General features: G+C 70.4%; 1 protein-coding gene across 28 annotated transcripts in view; it reads right to left on the bottom strand.

Moving 5' to 3' along the window:
* Window positions 1-24,536, bottom strand: part of KCNQ2 (potassium voltage-gated channel subfamily Q member 2) — a 42,151-nt gene that overhangs the window by 8,408 nt on the left and 9,207 nt on the right. For 9 of the 28 annotated variants that reach the window (XM_026015163.2, XM_026015164.2, XM_026015169.2 and 6 more), the window contains exons 2-11: window positions 19,873-19,963; window positions 19,069-19,195; window positions 18,619-18,794; window positions 17,920-18,045; window positions 15,417-15,527; window positions 14,882-14,977; window positions 11,897-11,991; window positions 10,803-10,832; window positions 7,780-7,848; window positions 5,533-5,562 (exon numbers count right to left, since the gene is read on the bottom strand). In XM_026015163.2, coding sequence (XP_025870948.1) covers window positions 5,533-5,562; window positions 7,780-7,848; window positions 10,803-10,832; window positions 11,897-11,991; window positions 14,882-14,977; window positions 15,417-15,527; window positions 17,920-18,045; window positions 18,619-18,794; window positions 19,069-19,195; window positions 19,873-19,963 — 951 coding nt within the window. Of the gene's footprint in view, window positions 1-2,071; window positions 2,126-2,232; window positions 2,323-5,532; window positions 5,563-7,779; window positions 7,849-10,802; window positions 10,833-11,896; window positions 11,992-14,881; window positions 14,978-15,416; window positions 15,528-17,919; window positions 18,046-18,618; window positions 18,795-19,068; window positions 19,196-19,872; window positions 19,964-24,536 lie in introns of all 28 variants that reach the window. The other 19 variants (XM_026015151.2, XM_026015160.2, XM_026015153.2 and 16 more) reach the window with 5 other exon arrangements.

The following is a 24,536-nucleotide window of genomic DNA, read 5'->3' as shown; positions in this document are numbered from 1 at the left end:
GTCCCGGCCCGCGCCGTACCCCCCCCCCCCCGGGCAGCTGAGATCACCCGTCCCCTAGTTCACAGGTCCCCATGGGACAGGGGAAAGGAAAGGTGCCCCCAGGAGCGGGACGTCGACCTCGGGTGTGGATCTGCCTCAGGGGTGGGGCAGGCGTCCCCTGCTCGGGACACAGGCCCCAAGCCCATAACCGCGGTGCCCAGAGCAAGGCCAAGAACGGGCAGGTGGGAGCCCAGGGTGGCCCGAGTCCGGGCATCGTGGTGCCCTCTGCACAGATGACCTCCCTCCCAACGGAGACCAACAGCTGGTCCTGGGAGACGCAAGGAAGCGATGGCCCCGCCAAACCCCGGGGCCCGACCCCACGCAGCTGCCTTGAGGACGGAGCCGCAGGGAGGCCTCGCCGTCCAGCCCCGGGGATGCTCAGGCCGGAGGAGGCCACCGTGTGGATGCCTGAACCCGCGCAGCTCGGCCCGCAGGTGCTCGGCCCCGGCCGCCCCGACCTGCCCCGCGTCCAGGTGCCCGGGCAGCTCCCACCCTGTGGGGCCCGAGGGAGGGCCGCCCTAACCCCACAAGCCAAGGACAGAAGCAAACAAACACGAAGGATGGGGCTCTGGCCACCTGCTCGGGGGGAGAGTCCTCGACGAGGCCCCGTGCGTGTCAGGGGCACTTTCCTGGCACCTGTGCTTTGGCGTTGCCGGGACCAGGGGAGCGAGTTCGGGGGCTTCCGGGGCACAGAGCCAAGCTCCAGCCCCTCCTCCCCCACCTGCCTCCCCGCAGCAAACGGGGACTGGGCAACTGGGAGCCCCGGACGGACATGGCCACAGCCGGGTCTGCCCGGCTCAGGGTGAGGGGGCTGCACCCACACGGGACCGCGGACACCCAGGAAAAGTGCAAAGAGGGAAGTGACATTCATGGGATTTGCACACAGCAAGGCTGAGCTTGGCCTGGGCTCCTGGACTGGCCCACGGGCACCTGCGGCCCTTCCGGTGCCCGAGCAGCCTGCCCACAGCCCCTGGCCCAAGGGGCCGCCTGTGGCCGGAAGCACCGTGGACACAAGCTCTGTACAAGCAGGACGGCTTCCGCCGGGGCCGGAAACCTCCGCTCCTGGGGCCGCAAGCCTCCCCCAAGCGCCTACCTCCAGGAACACACAGGCAACGCGGACAGGGTGTGGGGAGGCAGCCTCCAAGCCCTCTCCGGGGCCTCAGAGCATGCACAGATGCAGGTGTCCAAGCATGCCGCTGCCCCGGGCCCCTGGTCCTGCGGCACAGCCCCCATGCCCGCCGCTCGGCCCCACTGCCTCCGGGGCCTGCAGCAACCACATGCACAGGACAGGCGGGCGCAGCTGCCCACACACTGCACCGGTCGGGGAGGGAGGCAGGCGGGAGGGAGACGGTGGGGGGGAGCCCAGAGCAAGCAAGAGGACAGACGCTTCCACACACCCGACAGCAGACAGTGGACGGAGAGAGTGAGGGTGCGGACAGGGAGCCCACGGTGCAAAGGGCCGGGGTGGGGGGACGGCTTTTCCACCGTCCCGTTTCCAGTCCGCCCTAAACCAGGCCTGTGGTGGGAAGGGGGAGCCGAGGGCCCCTGGCTTTCTGGCGTGTCTGGTGTGTCAGGACCACGGGGAGCCCGGCACACACAGGACGGAGCTGCCTCCCGCGGGCGAGGCGGCCGGTTCGGAGGGGCCGACCTCGGGTGCGTAGTAGAGGTGCTAGATTGGCGAGCCCCAGAGAAAAGGCTCAGCGGAGAGCGACAGGACCCCAGAAGCCCCTGGCCGGCCCCCCTCCTGCTTGGAGCAGGGCATCATTTGGCTTGGGGACAAGAGATGTTGGTGCTGCCACCACCGTCACCGTCACCGTCACCGGGAGGTCGTTTGGAATCACGGGGGGCCTGGTGCTCCGCTGCAAGGGGCCGCGGAGGCCGAGCTGCCAATCAGAATTGGGGCCTGGGGGCCGGGGGGCGCCAGCCTCGCCCTCGCTCATCTAGAACCTCTAATAAGCAGAGTATTTGGAGCGGGAGGGGAGGTGGAGAGCCGTGCAGCAATGGTCGGTCCGTGCGACACGCCCCGCGGTACCTAGAGTGTCCAGGGCAGCATCCACACAGGGACTCTCTGCACGGTCTGCCTTTACTGGAAATGAGGAGAGCAGAGTTAGTCCTGGGCGCACCGGCGGACGGGACGCGACCAGAGGGGCCGGGGCCGGGCGGGCGGGCGGGCGGCACAAAGCACGGGCCCACCCTGAGGCAGCTCGGGGCTCAGGGTCGGCCAGCAGCGCTTGGGTCTGAGCAACGGCAGTGAGGGGGCTGCACAGAAAGTCTTCCGCCGGCCTGGAAAAGAAAACAGTGCCCTATTTTTGGAGAAAAAAAAAAAAATCCCGTTTTTTTTTCCTCCAAAAATACCTTTTCCTTCCAGAGTCAGAGTTTTGGGCCACGTCTTTTTAAAGATGTATTATTTTTTGCGATATTCATGCCAACAAAAAAATAATACATGGGCAAGACTTTGCAAAGGCTTATTCTAGGTGGACAGGGGTCCGGAAGCACACATCTCGGGGGGGGACACGTGCACTCTGGCGTCACAGACCGACCACCGAGGCTGCGCCGAGGCCGCCAGCTGCCCGTCCGAGGCCTCGGTGCCCCGGGGAGGCGGCAGCTGCCTCTGCGGGAGGGACGCCGAGGACAGCGCCTCGCGGGCCCCGGTCGACGCGGACCCCCGGGGCGGGCTCATCTGGGGCGGGCGCGAGGCCCACGCTCCCCGGGAACCTGCCCGAAGCCCCGACCGCGGTCTCCGCACGTTTCTGAGCAAAACTGAAAACACACGAGACCCTTCTGCCTTCCTGGGGCCTCCCGCCGTCCCCCGCCGTCGCCCTGTGGCCCCGACACGCTGTCTCCTGCAGGCCGAGGACGCAGACGCGCCGACCCCCGCTCACGACACCAGCCCTGGGCAGCGGCACCCAGCGTCCCCACGCACCGGCCCGGGAGGCGCCCGCACGACCCCTGCGGCCACATGGGAAGGATACGCTCTGCTGGGCCACCCCCCGTCCAGGGGCCCTTCCTCCCTGCGGGGTCCTCCCCGGGAGGGACCCAGGCTCCGGCTGCGTCGGCAAGCGCACTCCCGTGGGGACAAGCGTCCCTGTGACTCGGTATCCCCAGGACCCGCACACCCAGCAGCTCTGGCTCCCCCAGGAGCCCCTCAAGCCGGGGGCACATGCGCCCTCCCGAGGCACACGGCGAGGTCAGCCGCCGTCCCACCGCAGCGGAGGACAGGGACGCGCGTGCCGTCTCCCCCCAGGGCCTCCGGCCTCCCACGGCCCCCACCCCCTGGAGGCTCCGTCCGGGCAGAGGACGATGGGGAGAGGGTCTCTGCTCCAGCCCCCGAGCACCCAGCGCAGACACAGGCCCCGAGGCCCAGCCGCCCGGGGGTGTCCCGGCCGCACGGAGGCAGGACCGCCCGCCCCCCCGGCGCCCGCCTCTGGGGGACCAGGGCCCAGGACGCTCGAACTGCACGGAGGCCCCACGTGGGCCGCACCCCTGTCAGGACAGTGACCCCGAGGCCTGGCTGAGCCCCACGGACACCCCCTCCGGGTTCCAGGCTGGCCCTGGGTCTTCCTGCCCACAGAAGCCAAGGAGAGCTGCCCCGGCTGTGGGAGCCGCCCCAGATGGCCACGCCCCGGGGGGGTCGGGCAAGGCCGGGGCCCCGGGATCACAGGGGGAAGAGGTGCCCGCGGACACTCACCAAGACCAGACGGGACACACAGGCACTCAGACACAGCACGCTGCTGCCTTCGACGAGGAGGGGCCCACACGGACAAGGGGCAAGCGGCTGGGGACAGGGCCCCCCCAGGCACAGGGGTGAGGGGCAGTGAGAACGGGATGGGGCGGAGGGCAGGTCAGAGACACACCCGGAGCAGCACAGCCCGAGACCCCGCGGCCTGCCCCCGGCCCCGGCCCCGGCCCGGGCACACGGCCTGGGTCTGTCGGCAGCACGGCCGCCGTGGGTCCCGCACGCCCGTCGTGAGCCAGGACCGGGAGGGGCGTCACGGCGGCTGAGTGAGGGTCCCGGTGCCCACCCCGTCCACCTGCCCCGACCCGGGGGTGCCGGCGGGATCCTGGTCTGCAGGTGGCAGGCGGTGGCCTGGCTTTCCCGCCCAGGAGGGGCCCAAGGGGCCGGACACCCGGGCGCCTCGCAGGCAGGGACCCGAGCCCGGCAGCCCTGGGACCGGCCCGCCACCTCGCGGGCCCCAGAGGTCTCCTGCCTACGCCCCGCGCCCCAGCTGCTGAACAGGGCCCGGGGCTGCACAGACGGCACCCTCCCGGCTGACAGGGTGGCTCCCAGGGCAGGGCCTCAGCCCGGGGTCCCCCAGGAGGAGGGCCGGGCCAGGCTGGCCCTCGGGGAAGCCACTGGGTCGCGGGCAGGCAGGGACACACGGACACACGGGGAGGAGACAGAGGAGCGGAGAGCGGGAAGCGGGGAGGGGAGCCACGGAACGTACCGGAGAGCCCGGGGGGGCTCCCGTGTGTCCTCACCTGGAGTCCTGCTTTCAGGGTCAGCCACCTCCTCCCCAAAGACAGACGGACGTGAAAGGGGCCCAAGAAGGGCAGTGACAAGATTAAAGGCACTTGGGGGGGCAGGCAAGAGTGTCCAAATTGGGGGGAGGGCAGGAGAGAGAGAGAGAGAGAGAGGCTGAGACGAGGGTCGCGGGGAGGGGGACAAGACGCCGCATCCGGCCGGGGGGCCTCGGGGGGGACGGGCTCAGGGTGTGGCACGCGGCGGGGGCCGAGGACGCGGGGGCAGCCCCGTGGACCCCCCAGGCCGCCCAGCTGGGCACGCGTCTCCCACTCCACCCTGACGGCGAGCGCCCAGCTCTCTGCCCCGCACCAGCGCGCAGCCTCGCTGAGGGGCGGTCGCCTTGGTTCGGGCCGGAGGCAGGGCCACCGTGCTCGGTTCCAGACACCGGGTGTCCGTGCCGAGGCGCTCGGGGCGCAGGAGCTTGGCCACCCGCACGGGGACGGGGCAGCGCCCAGCCTAACTGCGGCTCCACCAGCGGTGACCGGCTGAGTCGCCCACGGTCCCGAAGGGCGCGGACGGAGGGCAGGTCGGGGGCTGGACTCGCGCTGCGGCCTGGGGACGGGTGCTTGGGGCATCCCGGGCTCAGAGGACCCCGCGCGACACGCACAGGCAGGCGGGGGTCCCTCGGCCGTGAACATGGGGAGGCGGCACGTGGCTGCCAGCCGTGCTCTGCCCCGCGGGGACCCGCAGTGGACCGTCCCGAGCGGGCGGGGGCTCGGGCTCCAGCAGAGAGGGGGGCTGTGCCTGGACGCGTCCTGCCACCGGGCCCCGGAGCGGGGGCCCCTGGCGCCGGGGGGGGGGTGGGCGCTGAGCACACAGGGACGTAGGGCCCACGGCGCGGCCGGCGGGCTCCAGACACACAGCTGCACACGCGGGCACGCACAGGCCCCATGACACGCAGTGCACAGACACGGACGGACCGGCTCTGTCCGGCAACGCCCCGGGGCAGCGGGGGGCAAGCGGGCACTGACCTTGGCGAAGGCTCCGGCTGAGGCTCCTTCCTTTAAACAGAAGCGACAAGACTGTTAGCAGCTGGCCCAGCGGGCGGCCCCCACCCCGTGTAGGGCCCGGCGGACCCGTGGCACCCAGCGTGGGCCCCGACCCCCAGACAGCCCGAGGGCCCGGGGGGCAGGCCCTGCTCCGGCCCAGGTTTCAGTGACAATCACCAACACGGGCTACGTTTCAAAGAGGGCGCCGAGTGGCTTCCCCGGGGCGGGCAGCTGCGCCAGGCCTCCCCCCGTGTGGCCTCCCCGCGGGGACGCAAGTGGCCCAGCCCCGGGACTCCCCTCAGCCCGGGGCAGCTGCCCGGCCCACCCGGCCGTGGCCTTGGGACGCCGACTGGCCACGTTCACCCTGAACGGAACAGGCTGGTGGTGGGGACGGCCCCAGGCTGACTCCCGGGCCTGCAGGTGACCCTCCCAGGCCCCTCGGGGCGTGTGCCAACCCTTTGTGGAGCCCGTGGCGTGCGGCTGGTGGAGCCCCGTGTGACGGAGGCGGCAGGAAGGGACGCCCAGACCTCCTGCTTGGGGCTGGGGTCCCTGGGGACCGGCCCCAACCCTCCGGGCTCCCCCTTCATGCAGTCCAGGGTCACAGGGTGCAGGACCCCCGCCCTGAGGCCGCATCCCGCCGCCACCCTGGGGCACCCTGGGCCCAGCCTGGGGGCCACAGCCCATCCCTGTGCCTCTCCTGTGACCACGGGGCTGCGGGCTTCTCCCAAGGCCAGAAGTTAGAAGCCCAGAGCTGGGGGCTGGGTGCCCCTGCCTCGCCCCGCCCCAGGGCCCCAGGCTCCAGGGCTTGTGGCCACCTCCCTCCCGTCCCTGCTTCCTCGTCCCGTGCCGGCCCTTCGTGTCACCGGATCTAGGGCCACCTACTCCAGGCTGACCTCGTCTCAACATCCTCAACTACACCTGCAAGTCCCAGGCACGGTTCCAACGCAAGGACACACCCTGGGGCCACCAGGCCACCCAGTACAGTCCGTGCCCTAGAGCTCAGGACTCCTGTGTGCCTCACGCCCCGACACCCAGAGTCTCCACCGTGACAGCATCAGCCCCAACCAAAGCTCAGGGGCTCGGAGGGCCTGGGATCCCCCGGCCTCGGTCATCCCAGCCGCGTGTGATCCTCCCTGGGGTAAAATCCTCCCCAGCTGGGGACCTGTTTCTTCTCGAAAACCAGTGATCTGCCCCCAAAATACAACGGGACAGACACACCATCCGAACAGGGAGAGGTTGGGAGGAGCAAAGGTCAGCTGTACCCAAAGTCACACTCTGGGAAACCGCGTGCGGTGCCAGCGCCTCGGCCACCCCAGGGGCCCTCCGGAGGGATGTGCTCCCCCCCCACCGCACCCCTACCGCGGCGCCCGTCCCGTCCCCTACAGTCGGGGCTGGCGTCTCCCGGTCAGACGGGGATGCATCCCCCGTGTCCTTCCTCCGGCAGCACGTTGGGCCCTGACCACCCCCCCAAGGCCACCCCCAGGGCCCCGCTACCAGGCCGGCCGCCCGGTCCCCCCGTGGGAGAGGACCACGGAGCTGGCAGCCGAAGCTGCCATCCCGGAGGCGGGAAGGACCCAGGTTCCCAAGAGGCCTGGGGGGCGCCTCGGCCTCGCCCAGCTCCCGCTCGGCTCTGCCCCTGGTCTCTGCCCCACCACGGGCGGCGCTTTGCTCTCTCAAGGACGCGTACTTGGGTTCAGATGCTAATCCAGGACGATCCAGAATGACCCCGTGTTGAGATCCTCACTTAGTAACATCCGAGCAGGGGCCTGCTCACGGGGTCCAGCTGCGTCCCGGACGTACCTCGGCGGGGGCTCCACCCCACTGACTGCTCTCGGGGGCAGCGGCTGGGGGTCGCCCTCGGCCTGGGGGTCCAGGCGGCTGCGCACCCCCCAATCCCTGGGGCCGCCCTCCTGCCTGCACACCGGCTCTGGGCCCCACACTCCAGACTCACAGGCTGTGCGACCACAAGAACCAGCGGGCGTCCGCACGATGCTCCGGGGCACCAGGCTGGCTTCCCCCCCCCACCACGTGGCCCCACCCTCTGTGCCCCCCACCCCGCCCCCACCCAGCCACCCTCGGGACGGGCGCCTTAGCCGAGGGAGAAGTGGAAAACCACCCGACCACGGCCTGCAGGCCCGGGCATCCCGTGGCCGCCTGCCCCTCGCGGGGACGCCCGGGAGGACAGGGACCCCCGACCCCGAGCGCCAGCCCGGGGGCCCCTCTGCTGACCTGAAGGTGAGCCCAGATTTACTCTTGAGGTTCCGCAGCAGCTCCAGCTGGTTGAGGGGTGGGATCAGTCTGCGGCGAGAAGAGACGCAGTGAGCGCCTGCCCGCCTGGGCCCGGGGACCCGCACCCCTGCTCCCACCAGCGTCCGCGTCACACACGGCGCCTGCGGCGGCAATGCTGGGGGCACGGGTGTGGCCTGTCCCAGGCAGAGGGAGGGGAGAGCTCCCTGGCAGCGGTGGCCCTCTGGGGACCGTCTGTGCCCTCGGGGCTGTGCCTCTTGGGGTCCATGCCCTGGACGCGGGCAGCGACCAGCCTGCCCCGTGGAGGGGCCCAAAAGGGTCTGGGGGACAGGTGGGGGCATGCCCGTGGCCCTCTCTGCAGACCACACGCTCCCCCTTCCCTAACATGGTGTCCCCTGCACCCTCCCCCGCCTAACCCCTGAACACCCCCAAGGGGCAAAGAGCACCCCAACATGTTTAAGGTCCCCAATCCCTCTGCAAAGCCGGGGCAGGGCCAGGGCCTAGAGGACTCCCTCGCCGGGCACAGAGGCCCACTCTGGGTGCAGACGAGCTGCCGGGGCCGCGCTTGGATCCTTGGCAAGCCGGCCTGGCTCTGCAGCCCCTCTCCCCGCCCAGGTCACGCCCACCCGGGACAACCCCACGCACCCCCCCCCCGCCTCCCCCCCTCCCCGCCCCTGGGCAGCTCCAGGCAGGACCTCCATGGAGGCCGAGCATAGCTAAGTCCTCCCCGTGCAGCCTGGACGCCCACCCCCAGCCACAGGACCAGCAGCCCAGGGGCCCCCAGTCTGCTCCCCACATCGGGGGTCAGTTCCCTCCCCCACCCACCCTCTGCCCAAGCCCGAGGTCTCACTGCTTTCTGCCCTCCCTCACTTTGCATCTCATTGTGAGGAAACACCTCTTGCCCCACTCCTTCCTGGCCCAGCCCCCACCGGCTGACACCCCCCTATCATGCTGTGACCCCCCACCCCACTTATGGCATCTGACACTGCTATGACCCCCACTCTGCCCTGTGCCCCCATCCCTCCCTGTGCCATCCTTCCCCGTGACCCCTATTCTGCTCTGTGACCCCCACTCTGCCCTGTGTCCCCCACTCTGCCATGTGACCCCCCACCCCTCCCCGTGACCCCTATTCTGCCCTGTGTCTCCCACTCTGCCATGTGACCCCCCACCCCTCCCCGTGACCCCCACTCAAGCCCTCAGCAGGAGTCCCAAGCGCTCCTTTGAAGCCAGGCTCGAAGACTTCCACCCAGCCTCAGCCCCAACCCTGTCCTCAGCCTCCATCCTTGGGGACCCCTGGCCCCCCAGGCCCCTCTGGTGAAGCATCAGTGCCTGAGCCTATACATGGCGGGAGAGGACATGACCCCCCTGCACCGGCCCAGCCCTCACCTGCGAGCAGGAGTCTGCGTCTCCTCTCCCTCCACCCACAGGCCCCGCCGGAGGTCACCCAGTGGCTCCCCAGGCCTCCGAAGTGGGGTCACGGCCCCCCTGAATCCATGGCACTGGCAGCGGCCTCCGAGTCTACTGGCTTCGCTCCGGCCCCTCCACACCCCTCCTTCCCGACCCCAGCGCCCCCGCCCGCCGTGGGGCCTGCCCTCACTCGCTGCTGCCCGGCCCAGCCCGGCTGCCCCCCCTGCAGCCTCCGCAGAGCCAGGGCCGTCCCCCCCCCCACCGGGGCAGCCCAGTCCTAGCAGGTCAGGCGGGCTCACGCCGTGGGCACAGCAAGAGGCCCCAGGACTGGACACGGGGACAGAGGTGGCCTCCCCGCTGCCCCTCGACCACCACCCGTGGGCCTGTGGGAGCCCGGACAGCGCCCCCATTCAGCCCACACACACGCAGGTCCAAGTTTAGGGACACGCAGAGGATGTCATGCCTTGAACACACACAGCAGGGGACAGGACACGGACGGGCAGGGCCACGGCAGGGACGTGCACGCACACACGTGAGGGCCACACGCAGCCCATCACTCCAGGGCGGCCGTGGAGGACGAGGGGCAGCGGGCCGGCGGGAGTGGGGGACGTGTCGGGGGCATCCCACAGGAGACGGCAGCGGCCGGTCAGGGTCGGCCGGCTCCGAGGGCACAACTCAGCCACCCAGGCCGGGGTGGGGGTGTGGGTGCTCCACAGACCCCGGGGTCTGGAGAAGATGGGCGGAGGGACGACAGGACGGCACCCCAAGCGCCCGGGCAGCCTGGGGCCCCAAGAGCCCCGGGTCAGCGGACAGGGAGGACACTGCCCACCTCGTCTTCTGCACGAGGCCAGGACAGGCAGGGGCTGGGGTGGAGATGCCCGCGGGCACCGGCCCTCCTCCCTGCTGGGAACGGACACTGAGGTCCTAGCCGGCCCCACGGGGCGTCATGGGCCACGAGCTTCCGGGCCCTGCCCCTGCCCGCCTGTGCGTGGACGCCGTCACCCGGCACGGTCCCCCCCGGGCAGGGAAGGGCCCACGGAGGAGCTGCACTGTGTGCGGGGTACAGTGTCTGGGCAGCTCGGCAGCCCCGCTCCCCTCGGGTGGTGGCTGGGGGTCAGGCGGGAGGGTGAGCCCTGGGGACGCAGCGACTGGGGCAGCACACGCGGACGGCAGGCCCTCGGTCCTCCTGGGTCCGGAGGGCAGAGCCCGAGCAGCGCCAGGGGCGAGCTGCCGGCCGAACGGGGAGCCCCCGGCTGGGGAGGCCGAAGCCCCGTGTCCAGCGGCTCTGTGCCCTGCACACGGGGCCTGTGGGGGTACAGGGGCGCAGGGCAGGGGCGCGGCTACTGAGACAAGGCAGGAAGCAGGACGCGGGACGGACAACGAGGGAGGACAGAGGATCCAGCCGAGAAAAGCAGCGGACAGGGGAGGGGCGGTCGGAGAGGGAGCCGGGCTCCAGGCAGGGAGGCCGCGGGGAGAGCAGGGCGGTGCCTGTACCCCCAGACCGGGCCCGGGGCCAGGGGCTCGGGGGGCAGCCCCGGACCAGCCCCAGACACAACACAACCACACCGTACACGCTGTCCATCCCATGCATCTCCTACCTGGAGGCCCCGTAGGTTTGAGTTTGCGAGCTTTCAGGGGTTTCCACACACACACAGAGGGAAAAGAACGGAAATTTTAAAAGAACGGGATAAGAAAAAGAAAATGAACCAAATGGTCGAGGAAAGTGGGGGAAACAACAAAACAAAGAAAATTAGCACGAGGGTCAGCCCGGCTCAGGCCCGAGTGGGGCCCAGGACGGGAGCAGGAGCCTTCCGCACTCCCCGAAGCGCGGGGCTCGGAGCCTGCCTGGGGACGGGCGCTGGGGAGGGCGCGGTGTCTACACGGGAGGGGCCGGGGCCTTGGGGACGCTGGACCCTGCCTGCCCTGGCTGACTTGGGGTCCTCGGGGCGATGCTGGCCCGGCTTCGGGGCAGGTAAGGGGCATCCTCGTGCTGGGACCCCAGGGCTCAGCCTCACGCCGCAGGCGAGGGCAGGCCGGCGGGGGCGGGGGGTCCACCCGAGGGTCCCAGCCTGTCTCACCTCAGACCTGTTCTAAGCCAGAGGCCGCACAGACAAAGCCCAGGGGGCCGCACTCTCGCCCTGGGCCGCACCTGCCCTCGGGAAGGGTGGGAAGCACCTGCGGCGGCCCCTGGGCCTCCTGCCGCCGCCGGGCCTGCACCCACTGCTCCCCGGGGCGCCCGCGGGCCCTGTGTGCCCTGTGCTGGCCTGCACCCGGCTGCGGCCCCTCCGCACACGGGGCCTGGCCCTCGGAGGACACAGGGTCGAGGTTACCCTTCCACTTCCAGAGCCCTGGGGCTCGCCCCGCAGGGGCGCCGGGCGGCGGGCGCCGCGAGCTCTCGGGAGGGCCTGTCTCCGCCGCGCTCACACTATGTGACCCACAGCAAGGAAGCTAAGCAAAGGGGTGGATGGAGTGAGAAATAAGAGCCACGAGCTATAAAACAAAAACCAAAATTAATACTGCGAAATAAATCACACACAGGACTCCGTGGAAAGCACACACGTTGTTTTAAAAAAAAAAGAAAAGAAAAGAAAAACCAATGAAAATAATGAACAACAGAAAAAATGGGTTTCAGAACAAACAGAATGAAGACCAGGCGGTGAGCCGCGCGGCGGGGTCCGGGTGGCGGCGGTACCTGTACATGGGCACCGTCACCGTGCGCTCGTAGTACTGCCACGTGGAGTGCAGGTCCGTGCGGGACAGGTTGGTGGCGTAGAACCTCCAGGCCGACTGCAGGGGGAAGCGGGCGAGGGTCAGACGCCTCCCGGAGGGCCCAGCCCCTGCGCGCCCCCCAGCCCCCCGCAGCCCCCGCAGCCCCCGCAGTCCCCGCAGGGTGGGCATGCGCCTCCACACCCAGCACCCAGCGCCCGGCCTGCAGGGGCCTTTCATCACCAGCCTCACCGGCGCTGGCGGTTGTGAGGTGTCGGGCGGTCATCCCCGACCCTCGGGGCACGACGCACACACAGGGGTGACCCCCGGAGCCGGGCGGGGACGGGGAGACCCTCCAACCCGCCTCAGCCTGGCCTGAGCCTCGTTGCGGCCCCTCCTCATCGTGAGACACACACGACGCACCGTCTCCAAGCGTCTGACTCGGGGCACAGGGGCGCCGCCGCCGCCGCCGCCGCCGCCAGCCTTGTCCCCGAGGTCCCGCGCCCGCCCGCGTCCCGCCCTCCGCGTGCCCCCTCAGCAGGCCACACACCGCCGGCTCGGGCCGTGCACGTCCTAGCGGGGGTCAGTGCGTGGGTCCTTTCCACGATGGAAGGACGTCCGATTGCGCAGAAACACCACAGCCTCCCCCTCCGCCGGGCGGGAGCCCCAACACTGCAGGGCGGTCGCCGGTGTCTGAGGTCTGGACGCGGGTTGCCGGGTGCTCGGGCACCGCCGACCCGGGGGCCCGCCCGTGGCCACAGGCTCCAGCCTCTGCGCCTCCCCGCGTGCTCCCCACGCTGCTCACGGCCCCCATCTCCCCGACCCGGAGCACCTGTCGCTCCGTACGTCTGCGCGACCCCACGCTCCCGGTCCGTCCTCCCGCTCCGCGCGTTAGCTCTTCACCCTGTTCACCGTGTCCCTCGGAGCACGATTTTGATCGTGCTTTTGATTTCGATAAAGTCCCATTTATCTATTTTTCTCTTTTGCTTGGGCTTCGGTCTTGCACCTAAGAGACCAGAGCCGTGCGGATTCGCGCCCGTTGCTTCTAAGAACCCGGCGCTGGCTCTCACTGCGGGTTTCTGGACGCATCTGGACTTCGTTCTGCTGAAGAGTCAAACTCCGGCCTCCTCAGGCCGGACACCCCGCAGCCGGACCCCGGCTGTGGAAGAGCCTGCGCTTTCCCACCTGCGCCTGCGGCACCGCCGCTCGGGGACTGGTTTCCCGGCCCCCATCCGGGCCGCCCGGGCATGGCCCATGTGCTCGCGGCCCCGGCCCCGCTGCCCGGGCTCCTCCACGGCTCCCGCTCTCACGTAGGAACGTGTGCTTTGCCGCGCGATTCCGCCCGTGTCCGCCGTCCCTGGTCATCCCGTTCCCCGTGGACCGGCTCCCACGTGCCCGGACCTCGCGTGCGTCCGTCACAGGGCCCGGCCGGTCGGTGCTGAGATGGCCGCAGCCCCCCGCCCTCCGGAGCCCACGGGCCCCGGAAACACGTCCCCGCCCGGGCACTTCAGCCTGTGGCCGCCCCAGGGTCTGAGCGAGTCCCCTGCAGTCGCCGAGGGCCGCCCCCCCCCCCCCCCCGCCCCCGCCGCCGCGCCCCGAGGTCTCGCACAGGCCTCCTGCCGCAGGCCGCCTCCGCCACCAGAGCCCCCTCAGGGCTCCTGCTTTCTGGCGAGTTCTTCGCGGCCCTTTCGCTCGCCCTTTCCGGGGGTCCAAACGCCGCGCACGGCGGCCCAGTCGGAGCTCCCGTTGGCACCTGCCCGAGGGCCCACAGCTTCCAGACCTCACACGCCCCAACCTGGGGTCACGACAACACACTCCTGCTGTTCCCGACTTCTCTGTCCACCCAGACGCTCCAGCCAAAGCCTGGGGCCTCTCCTCCCCTCCCTCCCCGCTGCTGGGGTCCTGCCCCCACACCGCCCCCCCGAGTCACCTCCGACCTCTGGGGCCCTGAGGACAGGGCTGGCGATGCCCCCTCCGCCTCCTGCTGCTGTTCAGAGCCTGCCCCGGGCACTGGGTGTGAGGACGCCCACCCTGATGGGCAGGGGCCACTTCTGACGGGACGGCACATAAGGCCAATGAGGCGGACACGGGCCCCGGCACCCCGGTCGCCAGAGGGTCATGGACCCGCAGATGCTTCCAGGGCATGGAGGGCCCACAGCCTCCTCTGGGCTACCCCCCCCCCCCCGCCTCTCCCTCTCCAGGATGGGAAATCGCCCCCGGGCGCAGGACCCCCATGCGGCAGGACCGCGCTCCCCCCACCAGCCTCCGAAGCAGGACCCAGGCATGGCCCTCCGTCCAGCAGGCCCACGGAGAAACATGCCCCGGGACCGCTCAGCACAAGGCCCGGGACTCCCACTCGGTGTCCAGCCGCAGGGAACAGGCGCACGGCCGCACACCGACCACCGAGTCGTGACGGGAAAGGCGCCGAGGACCCTCCTGGGAGAAGCAGGACATGGGCACGCGGGGAGCGGGCGGCTCGGAGGGCGGGAGAGCAGGGCAGGGCCACGCGTCTCCCTGTGCGACCTCCGCCCCGTGTACGCGCCTCCTTGCTCGTCGGCACTTACACACCGTGGCCCTTGGGAGTTCTTGAGGTGACAGGTAAACACGTCCGCACACCCACAGAGGCCGACGTGCCCACGGGCAACGCCATCCTCGAAGGGCCGTGTCCAGCCAGCTCCCCAGCTTCGGGGAGGGCCCCCCGGGCAGCCTGGGGCTCAGGCCCACTCCCAGGACAGCCGAGGACGCGCCGCCGACTGCGACCCTGGCGGGGGTCTTGTGCAGCTCAGGCCACACGGCACACCCGCCCCCGGGTCCCGCTGGCTCTCGGCACCCCGAGCCCCCCGCCACGCCCGCCACGCCCCTGCAGAGGAGCAGGAGCTGTGGCCCGCCCACGCAGGGGACGCGCTGGGGCCGGGGGCTCTCTGCTCCCGACAGGCCGGGAACCCCCTGCTCCCCGGCCCGCGGGGCTCACCTGGATCAGGCCGGCCGCCGGGTTCCGCCTCTTCTCAAAGTGCTTCTGCCGATGCTGCTCTTGGACTTTCAGAGCGAAGCCAGACCCCAAGATGCCCTGCAAGTCATCAGAGTCCCATGCGGCCGCGGCCACAGCCCTCCCCCGCCTCACGCCCGAGCCACCCGCAGACCACGCTGCGGCAAACACTCGGATTCAGAGCCTCTGGCTTCCAGAAGCGCAGCGGCAACGACCCAGGACACCCCCGCCCAGAGAGGACCCTCCTCCCTGCTCATCTCTAAGGAGGCAAGTGCAGGCCCTGGCTCTTGGCGAGCGGCCACTGCCACCGGGACAGCAGGGTCGCCCCCCCCACACCAGCTACGGGTGGCAGTTGACACAGCCGTCGCCCCTCTGCAAGGGTCCCCTGTGACCTCTCACGGGCTCCAGGTCAGCACACAGCACTGCCCTTGGTCACAAGGGCCCTACTGGCCAATCTCAGGGCTGCGAGGACCCACAGTGAGTGACAGATGGGGACCCAGGAGTCACAGGCAAGACTTACCGCGGGAAGAGCAAAGAAGGAGACGCCAATGAGGGTGAAGGTGGCGGCCAGGAGCCTCCCGTTCCAGGTCTGGGGGTACTTGTCCCCATAACCAATGGTCGTCAGGGTGATCTGTGGGGCACCAAGGCCGGTCACTGAGCTGGCCTGGCCGTGACCACCGTGGAGGCCCATGACCCTGACCTGGACGCTCTTCCTCAGCCCCCAGGGGCCTGGCACAGGGCAGGCTGGGCAGGCACAGAGGCCACCCCTCCGTCACCGCCCACACGAGGCCCAGTGAGGTCTGCATCTCAGCCTTCACCTCTGTGACACCCCTGCAACGTGTGAAACCCTCCAGATCCCGCCTCTTCCTCTACATTCCAGGGCAGCTCACACTGGCCAGAGCAGGCGCCCAGGGGGAGGGAGCAGAGAGGAGAGGGTGGGGGGAGGGAGCAGGGAGGAGCAGGAGCAGGGAGGAGGGAGGGGAGGGAGCAGGAAGGAGAGGGCAGGGGAGGGGATCAGGGGGATGGGGGAGGGAGGGAGCAGGGAGGAGATGGGGGAGGGAGCAGGGGGAAGGAGGAGGAAAGGAGACGGGAGAGAGGAGAGAGGGAGCAGAGAGGAGGGAGGAGCAGAGGGGAGAGTGTGAAGGAGGGTGTGGGGATCGAGGAGGGAGGGGACGCAGGGAGGGAGAGGGAGGAGGAAGAGGGGAGGGAAGGGGAGGAGGAAGAGGGGCGGGGGAGCAGGGGGGAGGGGCAGGGAGGACGGGGGAGCAGTGGGGAGAGAGCACAAAGGGGAGTGCAGGGAGGAGGAGTGGGGAGGGAGGGGAGGGAGCTGGGGGAGGGCAGCTCTGGGCGCTGGGCGGGGTCAGCGCCAGGAAGCGCGGAGGGTCGGTGGCTGGACGGGTGGTGCTGAGCAGGAGCCAGGGGGAGAGAAGGGGCGGGCGGGGCCTCGGGAGGGCGACACACCCAGGCCCCAGGAGTGGGAAGGTGCGCAGGGGTGCGGCTGGAGGGTGAGCTGCCCCAGCGCCGCGGGGAGAGGGGCCCTGGGCACCCAGGAGGGCCCGCTGCCCGCGGGGCGAGCTCCAGGTGGCCCCCCAGACCGTGGATGGGGCGGGCCCCTCCCAGAGCCGCGCACCCCTGGAGGCCACGCCCGGCCACACTGGATAAATCACGGCCCGCGCCCCTAGAAGCAGGCAGCATCCGCACTGCGGCCTGCACAGAAAGTTCTGGAAAGGCGCGAGTGGGGAGGAAGGGCCGCCAGCAGCGGGCGCGGCCGCAGGGGCATCCTCTCCTCACACAAAACCTCGGTGCTCGAGCCTCTCCCAGTGCGGGAACCACTGGCCGAGGGGCTCAGCACAAACGAAGCACATTTGAAAGACCAAAGACGCTTGGGGCTCAGTCGGTGAAGGGAGGCGTCTGCCTGGGGCTCAGGGCGTGATCCCGGGGTCCTGGGATCGAGTCCCGGGTCCGGCTCCCCGCTTCTCCCCCTGCCCCGGCCCCCTGCCCCTGCCCCCCGCCCCCGCGTGCCCACTTTCCTGCTTCCCCCACCCCCACCCGGTCAAACAAATAAAAGTCACGACTTTAAAGACAAAGACCCTTCAAATCAACGCTCCCTCCCAGGAATCCTCTGCACAGAGCTGAGGCTGGCAAGGCCGGGGGCGGGCAAGCGGCGTCAGCAGGTCGGCGGCAGCCACTGGCCCTGCGGCCGCTGCCCCCACTCGGCTGGGCCGAGGACGCAGATTCCCGGCGTCAGCAAATCAATAAAATAGTTACGAGTCAGTAGCATCCCCGCTTGAATGCGGGTCAGATTGCAGCACCTGCCCCAGGCCTCGCCGCCAGCACCTGGGGAAGAGGTGTGGGGTCCCGGGGACCCGGGCCCTGCTCCTCCCTGCACACACCCCCCCCCCCCCCCGCAATGGATGGGCCCTCAGCGCCCTGCCGGGGACGTCTGGGGACACGGGCCAGGCTCCAGCCAGCTCATGGGGACGCGGCCCGCAGGGCACAGCCTGGTCCCCGGGAGGCACAGTCCACGGGCGCCGGCCGTCCCTGTCCAGGGTGAGAGAGACCCTTTGGGGGTGACCCGGGGAGAGGCACCACCCAGGAGCCTGGGAGCGGGCGGCCGTGAGCAGGGGCTGCAGGTCCCGAGGGGCAGCCTGGAAGGGGCACCAGGAGGCCCGGGTTCCCGTCCAAAGTCTCCAGTCCCCTCCTCCGTCCAGCACAGAGGTTTTCCCGATAAGGAAGAAAGGGGAGTGACCAGCAGAGCTCGGCACAGGCTCCCCGGGGCGGTGCACACCCGGGAGCACCCACACACTCCCCACCCCCGCCAGCATCCTGCTCCTGAGTGGCCAGCAGGTGGCCCCAGAGAGACGCTCCAGGCAGGCGCCCTCCTGTCCCCCGTGCACGCCCAGGGGGCAGGGGCACATCCTGGGGACCAGGTGCAGAGGGTGGGCAGGGGAGGACCCCAGGGGAGGCCGTGCCAGGCGAGCGCGTCCCAGGGAAGGAGCATGAGCCCAGCGGCCAGGACTCACCAGGCCCCACCACAGGGCGTCGGCGTAGGTGTCGAAGTGGTCATTCTCCCCCTTCTCCGCCAAGTACACCAGGAACGAGGCCAGGATGAGGCAGAGGAAGCCGATGTACCAGGCAGTCACCAGCTCCTGGAGGACACGCTCGGTCACAGCCGCCCGGCCCACCCCCGGGGACGTGTGCTGTGGGCGCGGCGTCCGCAGGGCTCTGCGTGGCCCTGAGCCCGGGGCAGGGGGATGGGGCGCTGGCGACCTCCTCCCCGCCGGGTGGTCCCCGGACCTGGGCCGCCACACGCGGGAGCCCAGCCCGGCCCGGCCAGCAGGCTTGGGGCTGGGAACCGGGGTGGCCTGGGTGCGCAGGAGGCTCCCAGAGGGGGTGGGGGCAGCACCCCAGTGCCTTCGGGGACACCTGCCCATGCTGCCAACCAAGCCCCCAGCTCGGGCTCCGGCGGGAAGGGTCGCGGAGAGCGGGGTCGGGCTCCCGTCAGGACACGGGGCTGCAGGCACCCGGTGGCGGCCGCGTCTAGAAGGCGCCCACCCGTGCACCCAGCACCCGGCGCGCGAGCCGCAGAACAGTGCCCCGGACGGAGCCGAGCGGCAGCGCGCAGCTCTGGGAAGATGCTCGGGACTGGACGGGGGGCGGGGGGTGGGGGTCGCGCGTGCCCCCACCTCCTGGGCTCCGGGACGGGCGCGCCGGCCGCTCACCTTGCTGTGGGCGTAGACCACTGAGCCCAGCAGCTTCCAGGTGCCACCGCGCCGGTCCATGCGGATCATCCGCAGGATCTGCAGGAAGCGCAGGCTCCGGAGCGCGGACGTGGCGAAGACGTTGCCCTGGGAGCCGGCGGCCAGCACGGCGATGGAGGCGATGAGCACCATGATGTCTGCGGGAGACGGCAGGGCTGCAGGCAGGGCTGGCCCGGCACCCCCGTGTGGCCGCGGCGGAGGGGGCGCCCGAGGAGATGGACCGATGGACGAGTGACATGAGAAGGGACAGCAGGGGACAGTACCGTCCAGGAGCCCAGCCGGCCTGGGGCGGCAACTGTCCCGCGACCTCCCCCCTCGGCCGGCCGCTCAGGCTGCGTCCAGCACGAGCTGGAAGGCCACGGGGCGGGGGGGGGGGTTCCAGAGCAGCCGGTCACCCCGCGCCCGCCTCACCTATCACGCAGAAGGGCTTGCGCGCAAACTTGAGCCGACCCCTCCAGCCGCGGTACCGGCAGCAGCAGCCCGCAGCCCAGATGCGCACGAAGTACTCCACGCCGAACACCACGATGGTCACGATTTCCTGCAGGAGAGGCCACGGCCACCACCCCCAGGCCGGGTCAGGGCAGGGGCCAGGCCGGCCAAGCCAATGCTGGGGGGGTCCTGCCCATGTCAGCTGGGGGGGTCCTGCCCATGTCAGCTGGGGGGGGGCACAGAAGGCCAAGCTGAGGGAAGGTCCCAGGTAACTGCAAGGGGGTGTGGCCTCTACATGGCCTGTGGCCCCGGGCCAGGGTGGGCAGGGGAGGGAGGGCTCCTCTGAGGTTCGGTGTAGACACGGATCAGCCTCCTCCTCCGTCACCAACAGCAACAAAGACATCCCGCTGTGGTTGCCATGGCGCCCGCCCCTGCCTGTCATTTGCTGTCAGCTTCTCAGCCCCCGCCCCTCACCCACGTCCTCCAGGAAACACCCCACACCTCCCGGGGAGGGGACCACCTGGGCCCTCGGCTCTAGTGACAGGTGGGGGGGCTGTCAGACGCCGCGGGGGCACAGGGTGGGGCGGCGGGGCGGGCTGGGTGCTGGGGAGAAGCAGGTGGGTGGTGGGTGCTACAAGGTCGCTAGTGCAGCAGTGGGGCGGGGCGGGCGGGGTCTCTGGGGGTCTCTGCGGGGGAGGCCAGGCTCATGCAGGAGCAGGTCTGGGGTCGGAGGCTCCGCAGCAAGGGGACGGGACAGCGCGCCCCCACGCCACCCCCGCCGCTCACCAAGATGTAGAGCGCGCCCTCGGAGCTCTTCTCGTACTCCTTGATGGTGGAGAAGACGGACAGCACGAGGCAGGAGAAGACCAGCAGGAACCTGGGGCAGGGCAGGGCGGTCAGCAGGGGCCCCGGGGGGCCGTCGCTCTGCCCAGGGACGCCCCCCTGTCCCGCCTCAGCAGCCTCGGGCTTTGGGAAGGTCCCCAGACCCTCCGAGGGCCGGGGGCTGCCCGGGGACGCCCCTCGATACGTCCGCGTCTTCCCGCGTGCGGCCTCCCCTTTCCGGGCAGAGACACACCAGGCCCGTTCCCATCTCAGCGGCCTTCGAGAACGGCGCCGGCCTCGGCCGCCAGCCCGGGTCCTGGAGGGCGCACACAAGGCCCGCGGGTTCCCGGGAGGGGCAGCGGGAGGCCCCGTGCGACGCGCCAGCCAGGGGGCCGGCCTGAGGGACCGCCCGAGGGTGGGTCCTGGGGACAGAGCACCGAGGCCAGGCCGGGGCCGGGGCTCCCTCCTGAGCGCCACAAATCACGTGGTGTGGGGACCTCGACCGGGGCCCGCCCACCACACCCCTCCCGGTATCATCGCTACCCTGGACACCCCCGCAGCGGACGCCGCTGGCCCCAGGGGACAGGAGGAGCCGGGGGACCCTTCCGGGCCAGGCTGCCGCACGCACAGCAGCCGGCACCCCGGAGTCTGAGCCTCGGCCGGCCCCGCCCTGCGCCCCGGAGGCTGGCAGGGCTAGACCCTCCTGGGGAGCGTGGCCGTGGAGGGGCCCCCCGCGCCCGCGCCCGCCCGGCTCCCGAGCAGAGGCGCTGAAGAGCGAGGCCAGGGCCGCTGGCACAGACGAGACGCAAGCGAGGCAACAGTCACATTTCAAAACCACAATTAATTTCCTCTCATTAGACCATTTATTCAATTAGCTGAGCCCTGGAAAACGGCGTCCAGATCTCTCATGTGCCTCGTGTCCGTATCCATCATTCTCGGCCCGCCGGTGTTTCCTCCCGACTCGGTCCGTGGGGAAGTCACACCCCGGCCGCGTGGACCTGCCAGGAGCAGGACACCGAGCGTCCAGGGTTCTGGGTCAGGACCCTGCAGGCCTGGGGCGGCGGCCGGGGGGGACTGAAAGCATCACCCAAGGCAGGAAGGGCTCCCAACCCAGCGAGGCTCAGTGCAGAGAGACGGGGAGCCCACGGGAGACGTGAAATCTGGCAGGCTTCCCGGAGGAGGTGTCCACAAAGGTGAAGAGGAGTGGGTGCGGCCAAGAGGGGAGGAGGGAAGAGCGAGTGCAGTGGCCCAGACACAGGGAAGGCAGCATGCTCTGGCACTCGGCGGAGGGCAGGTCGGGCAGCCCGAGAACGGGGCAGGGCGAGCCTGGTGCCACTGTCACCCACGTGGGCGTCAGTGCACACTCAGAGCCCGGCTGGGTGGAAACGGTCCCCTGAAGTGGAAAAGAGAAAGCCGAGTCCCAAGGTGACTGACTCTCACAGCCCTGCCTCCTGAGGATGGCTCTGGCATCTTGGAACATTCCAGAATGGCCTGTGGAGGTGCAGCCGTTCCCCACGGGCCGTGACTGGGATGTCCAGAGCCATGCCCGAAATTCGGGAGACGAGAGACCCAAAGGCAGACACGCCACATTCCTGCTCAGCCAGGTGAGCGAGGGCAGGACCAGGGCAAGGGTGAGGGCAGGGGGTAGGGCAGAGCCGAGGGCAGGACCTCTGCGATGCAGGCCCCTGGGTGGGGTCCAGCCCCGGGAAGCCCGCAGGAGGGCAAGCAAGCACACGGGTGCCACCCTATAGGGCAGGGGGGAGTCACTGCAGCCCACGGCGGGGTCACCGGGCCGACCTGGAGCTTCCCGCGGAGGCTCAGGGACCCGAAAGGGGCCGTGCTCCCGCCTTCTGGCCCGCAGGCCTTTCTCTCCGCCACCCCGTTATCCTTGGTGCCCGCCCCTGACGGCCGAGGCAGGAAGGGACCCTCCTTCTGCTCATCGCCCTCGGCAGAGAACCCCTCGCAGCGCGCCACAAGCTGGGGTGCCCACCCCGCCGGGCCCCGGGGACCCACGCGGCTCCTGGGGAGCATTCCGACGGAAACCTCCGCGCTGCAGGCCCAGGATGGCTGGGTGCTTCCTCCCCGGCCAGGTGGGCAGCTGCCCGCCCCGCTGCTGGCCACGAGGCTCGTCCCCGCTGCTGTCCGCAGGGCCTGGGGACCAGCCAGGCTGCAGGCAGAGGAGGGAGGCGGGAGGCATCCCCGGTGCCAGGACGGGGCGGTTTCCTGCAGCCTGAGGACGGTTCTCACGGCGAATCCCCTGGCAGTGGTTGCCAAGGAGACTCGTATCTCACCAGCCGGCCCCAGCCCCAGAGTCCCGGGGCCAGGATGGGGGGCACATGGGGGGCGGTGAGGAGGGACCTCAGGGGGCGCTCACCCCACGGTGAGGAGCTGGGCCGCTGGAGACGGGGCACCGTGTGGAACAGGCCGCATCTCGAGGCACATCAGGTCACGTGCCCGCCGCGCACCCACAGCACACGGACCGTCGTCACCCAGCAGCACAAGTGACCCCAGCTGACGTCAGAGGGGACGTAGGCCGCAGCCTGAGCTCCGCACAGAGCCCCTGGGGTCCCGAGGGCTGGGGCTGTGGTGTGCAGCGCGCATGGCAGGGGTGACCGGGGGTGACAGGCGAGGGGGTGGCGGAGGCACACACGTCAGCCAGAGGGGCCCTCACGGTGCTCAGCCTGTATGCACACCTGTCGGTTGTGGGGCGCACTGCGCAGCTGTGTGCAGGTGGGTGCGTGTGCGGGTGTGTGTGCGGGTGTGTGTGTGCAGGTGTGTGTAGCTGTGCGTGTGCAGGCATGTGTGTGTGCAGGTGTATGTGTGTAGGTGTGTGCGGGTGTGTGCATGTGTGTGCAGCTGTGCACGTGCAGGCATGTGTGTGTGTGCAGGTGTGTGTGCAGGTGTATGTGTGTAGGTGTGTGTGGGTGTGTGTGCAGGTGTATGTGTGTGGGTGTGTGTAGGTGTGTGCATGTGTGTGTGCAGGTGTATGTGTGCGGGTGTGTGCATGTGTGTGCAGCTGTGCACGTGCAGGCATGTGTGTGTGCATTCAGGTGTGTGCGCTCAGATGTGTGCAGGTTGGGCATGTGCAGGAGTGCAGGTGTGTGTGCAGGCGTGTGCAGGCGTGTGCAGGCGTGTGCAGGCGTGTGCACGCCCGTGTTCTGCTTGCCCCTGCACTGCAGGGGGGGGCGCCCCACCTCCAGGGAGACACTCGGCTTCCACCCCCACCCCTGACCTCAGGGAATAGTCACTTTCTGGAAAAGCACAACAGCACCTGTGGCACCTCGTTCCCGGGCCCACGGGGGGTCACAGCACAGGCCGGAGCCCCCCGCCGGGCCCGCACCCCGACCCCTTGGGGGGCCCCCCAAGACTGACGCAGGACGGGGCCGGGGGATTCATCTCGTCTCCACACTTGAAGTGAAGCGGGATGTGAGGCCATGAGCACGGCCCCGCAGCCCCGGCCCCGCAGCCCCGCCGGCGCTCCCTGGAGGGGAGGGTCTCTGACCCCAAGGCTCCCAGGCCTCGCGGCGACTGCGCCGTGTGCCAACCTGCAGGCGGGGCAGAGCCCGAGCCCCCTCCCCCCGCAGACACGGCGCCGTCAGCGCCTCGGGCGGTGGGGCCTGGAAGTCCAAGGCCGGGCTGAAGGCCGCACACACCCCCGCACCCCCCGCACCCCCCGCAGGCCGCCGCCCCCCCGGAGCCTCCCGCCCGCCTCGCCCGTCAGGCCACGGCGGTGCCACCGCCTGGAATCTAATTTGGCGCCTAATGAACTGCTCTGCCTCCAGGACCCGCTGCCACGTCCACCCTCCAGGGGACACGGGAACCAGGCTGCTCGGGCGCAAGGCAGGCGCGACGGTCACTGTGAGATCGCGCCGCGGCCGGGGCCCCTCTCCCGAGACCCCTCCGGGGGCCGAGCCTCACCCTGGGTGCCGCCTCCCGAGGGGCCAGCCCGGCCTCCAGGTGAGAGCGGAGGCTTCCCGGGAGCACCCGGCCCAGCCCGAGGCCGCGGGCGGCAACGGGGCCCACGCAGGACTGTGCCGTGCACACAGCAAGTGCTCAACACGCGCCTCGAACCCGACAAGCCACAGCCCGTTCCCGCCCACCCCGGCCCCTCGCACAGCTGACCCCGCGTGGCCGCTCCACAGCCACAGCCCTTCACACAGACGCCCCTTCCTGTCCCCGGGTGGGAACGTGCTCCCCCCACCGGCCCGTGTCCCTCCGAGGCCTGGTCCCACGCAGGGCAGGAGTCTCTCCTCGCTGAGCATCGCTCCCTCGCCGTCCACTCGTCGGGAGCCCCAAGTTCACAGGACCCCAAGCCCCTCCACTGACACCACAGGCGCTGCGCCTCGCTCCCCTCCCGTCTACTTCTCGGCCTCCCCAGGCCAGCTCCCCTGCCCCAGGGCCTTTGCACACACTCGTCTTCCTGCCTGAAGCGCGTTTCTGCTTCCACATCCATCCCAGGGCGGCCTCCTCCCTGTCCCCGGGTTTCTGACAGGCCGGGACCCTCCGAGCTGAGGCCCATTCACTTCCCCCCCTGCTCTGCTCAGCCGGCCCCCCCACAGCCAGAAGCCACCGCCAGGGGTGGCACAGGCATCCTGACAGCCGTCCTGAGGTGGGATCCAGCCGAGAGC

Source organism: Vulpes vulpes, chromosome 14 (assembly GCF_048418805.1).
Source record: "Vulpes vulpes isolate BD-2025 chromosome 14, VulVul3, whole genome shotgun sequence".
NCBI lineage: Eukaryota > Metazoa > Chordata > Mammalia > Carnivora > Canidae > Vulpes > Vulpes vulpes.
Note: the sequence above shows the minus strand (reverse complement) of the source record. Positions and strands in the feature narration are given on the sequence as shown.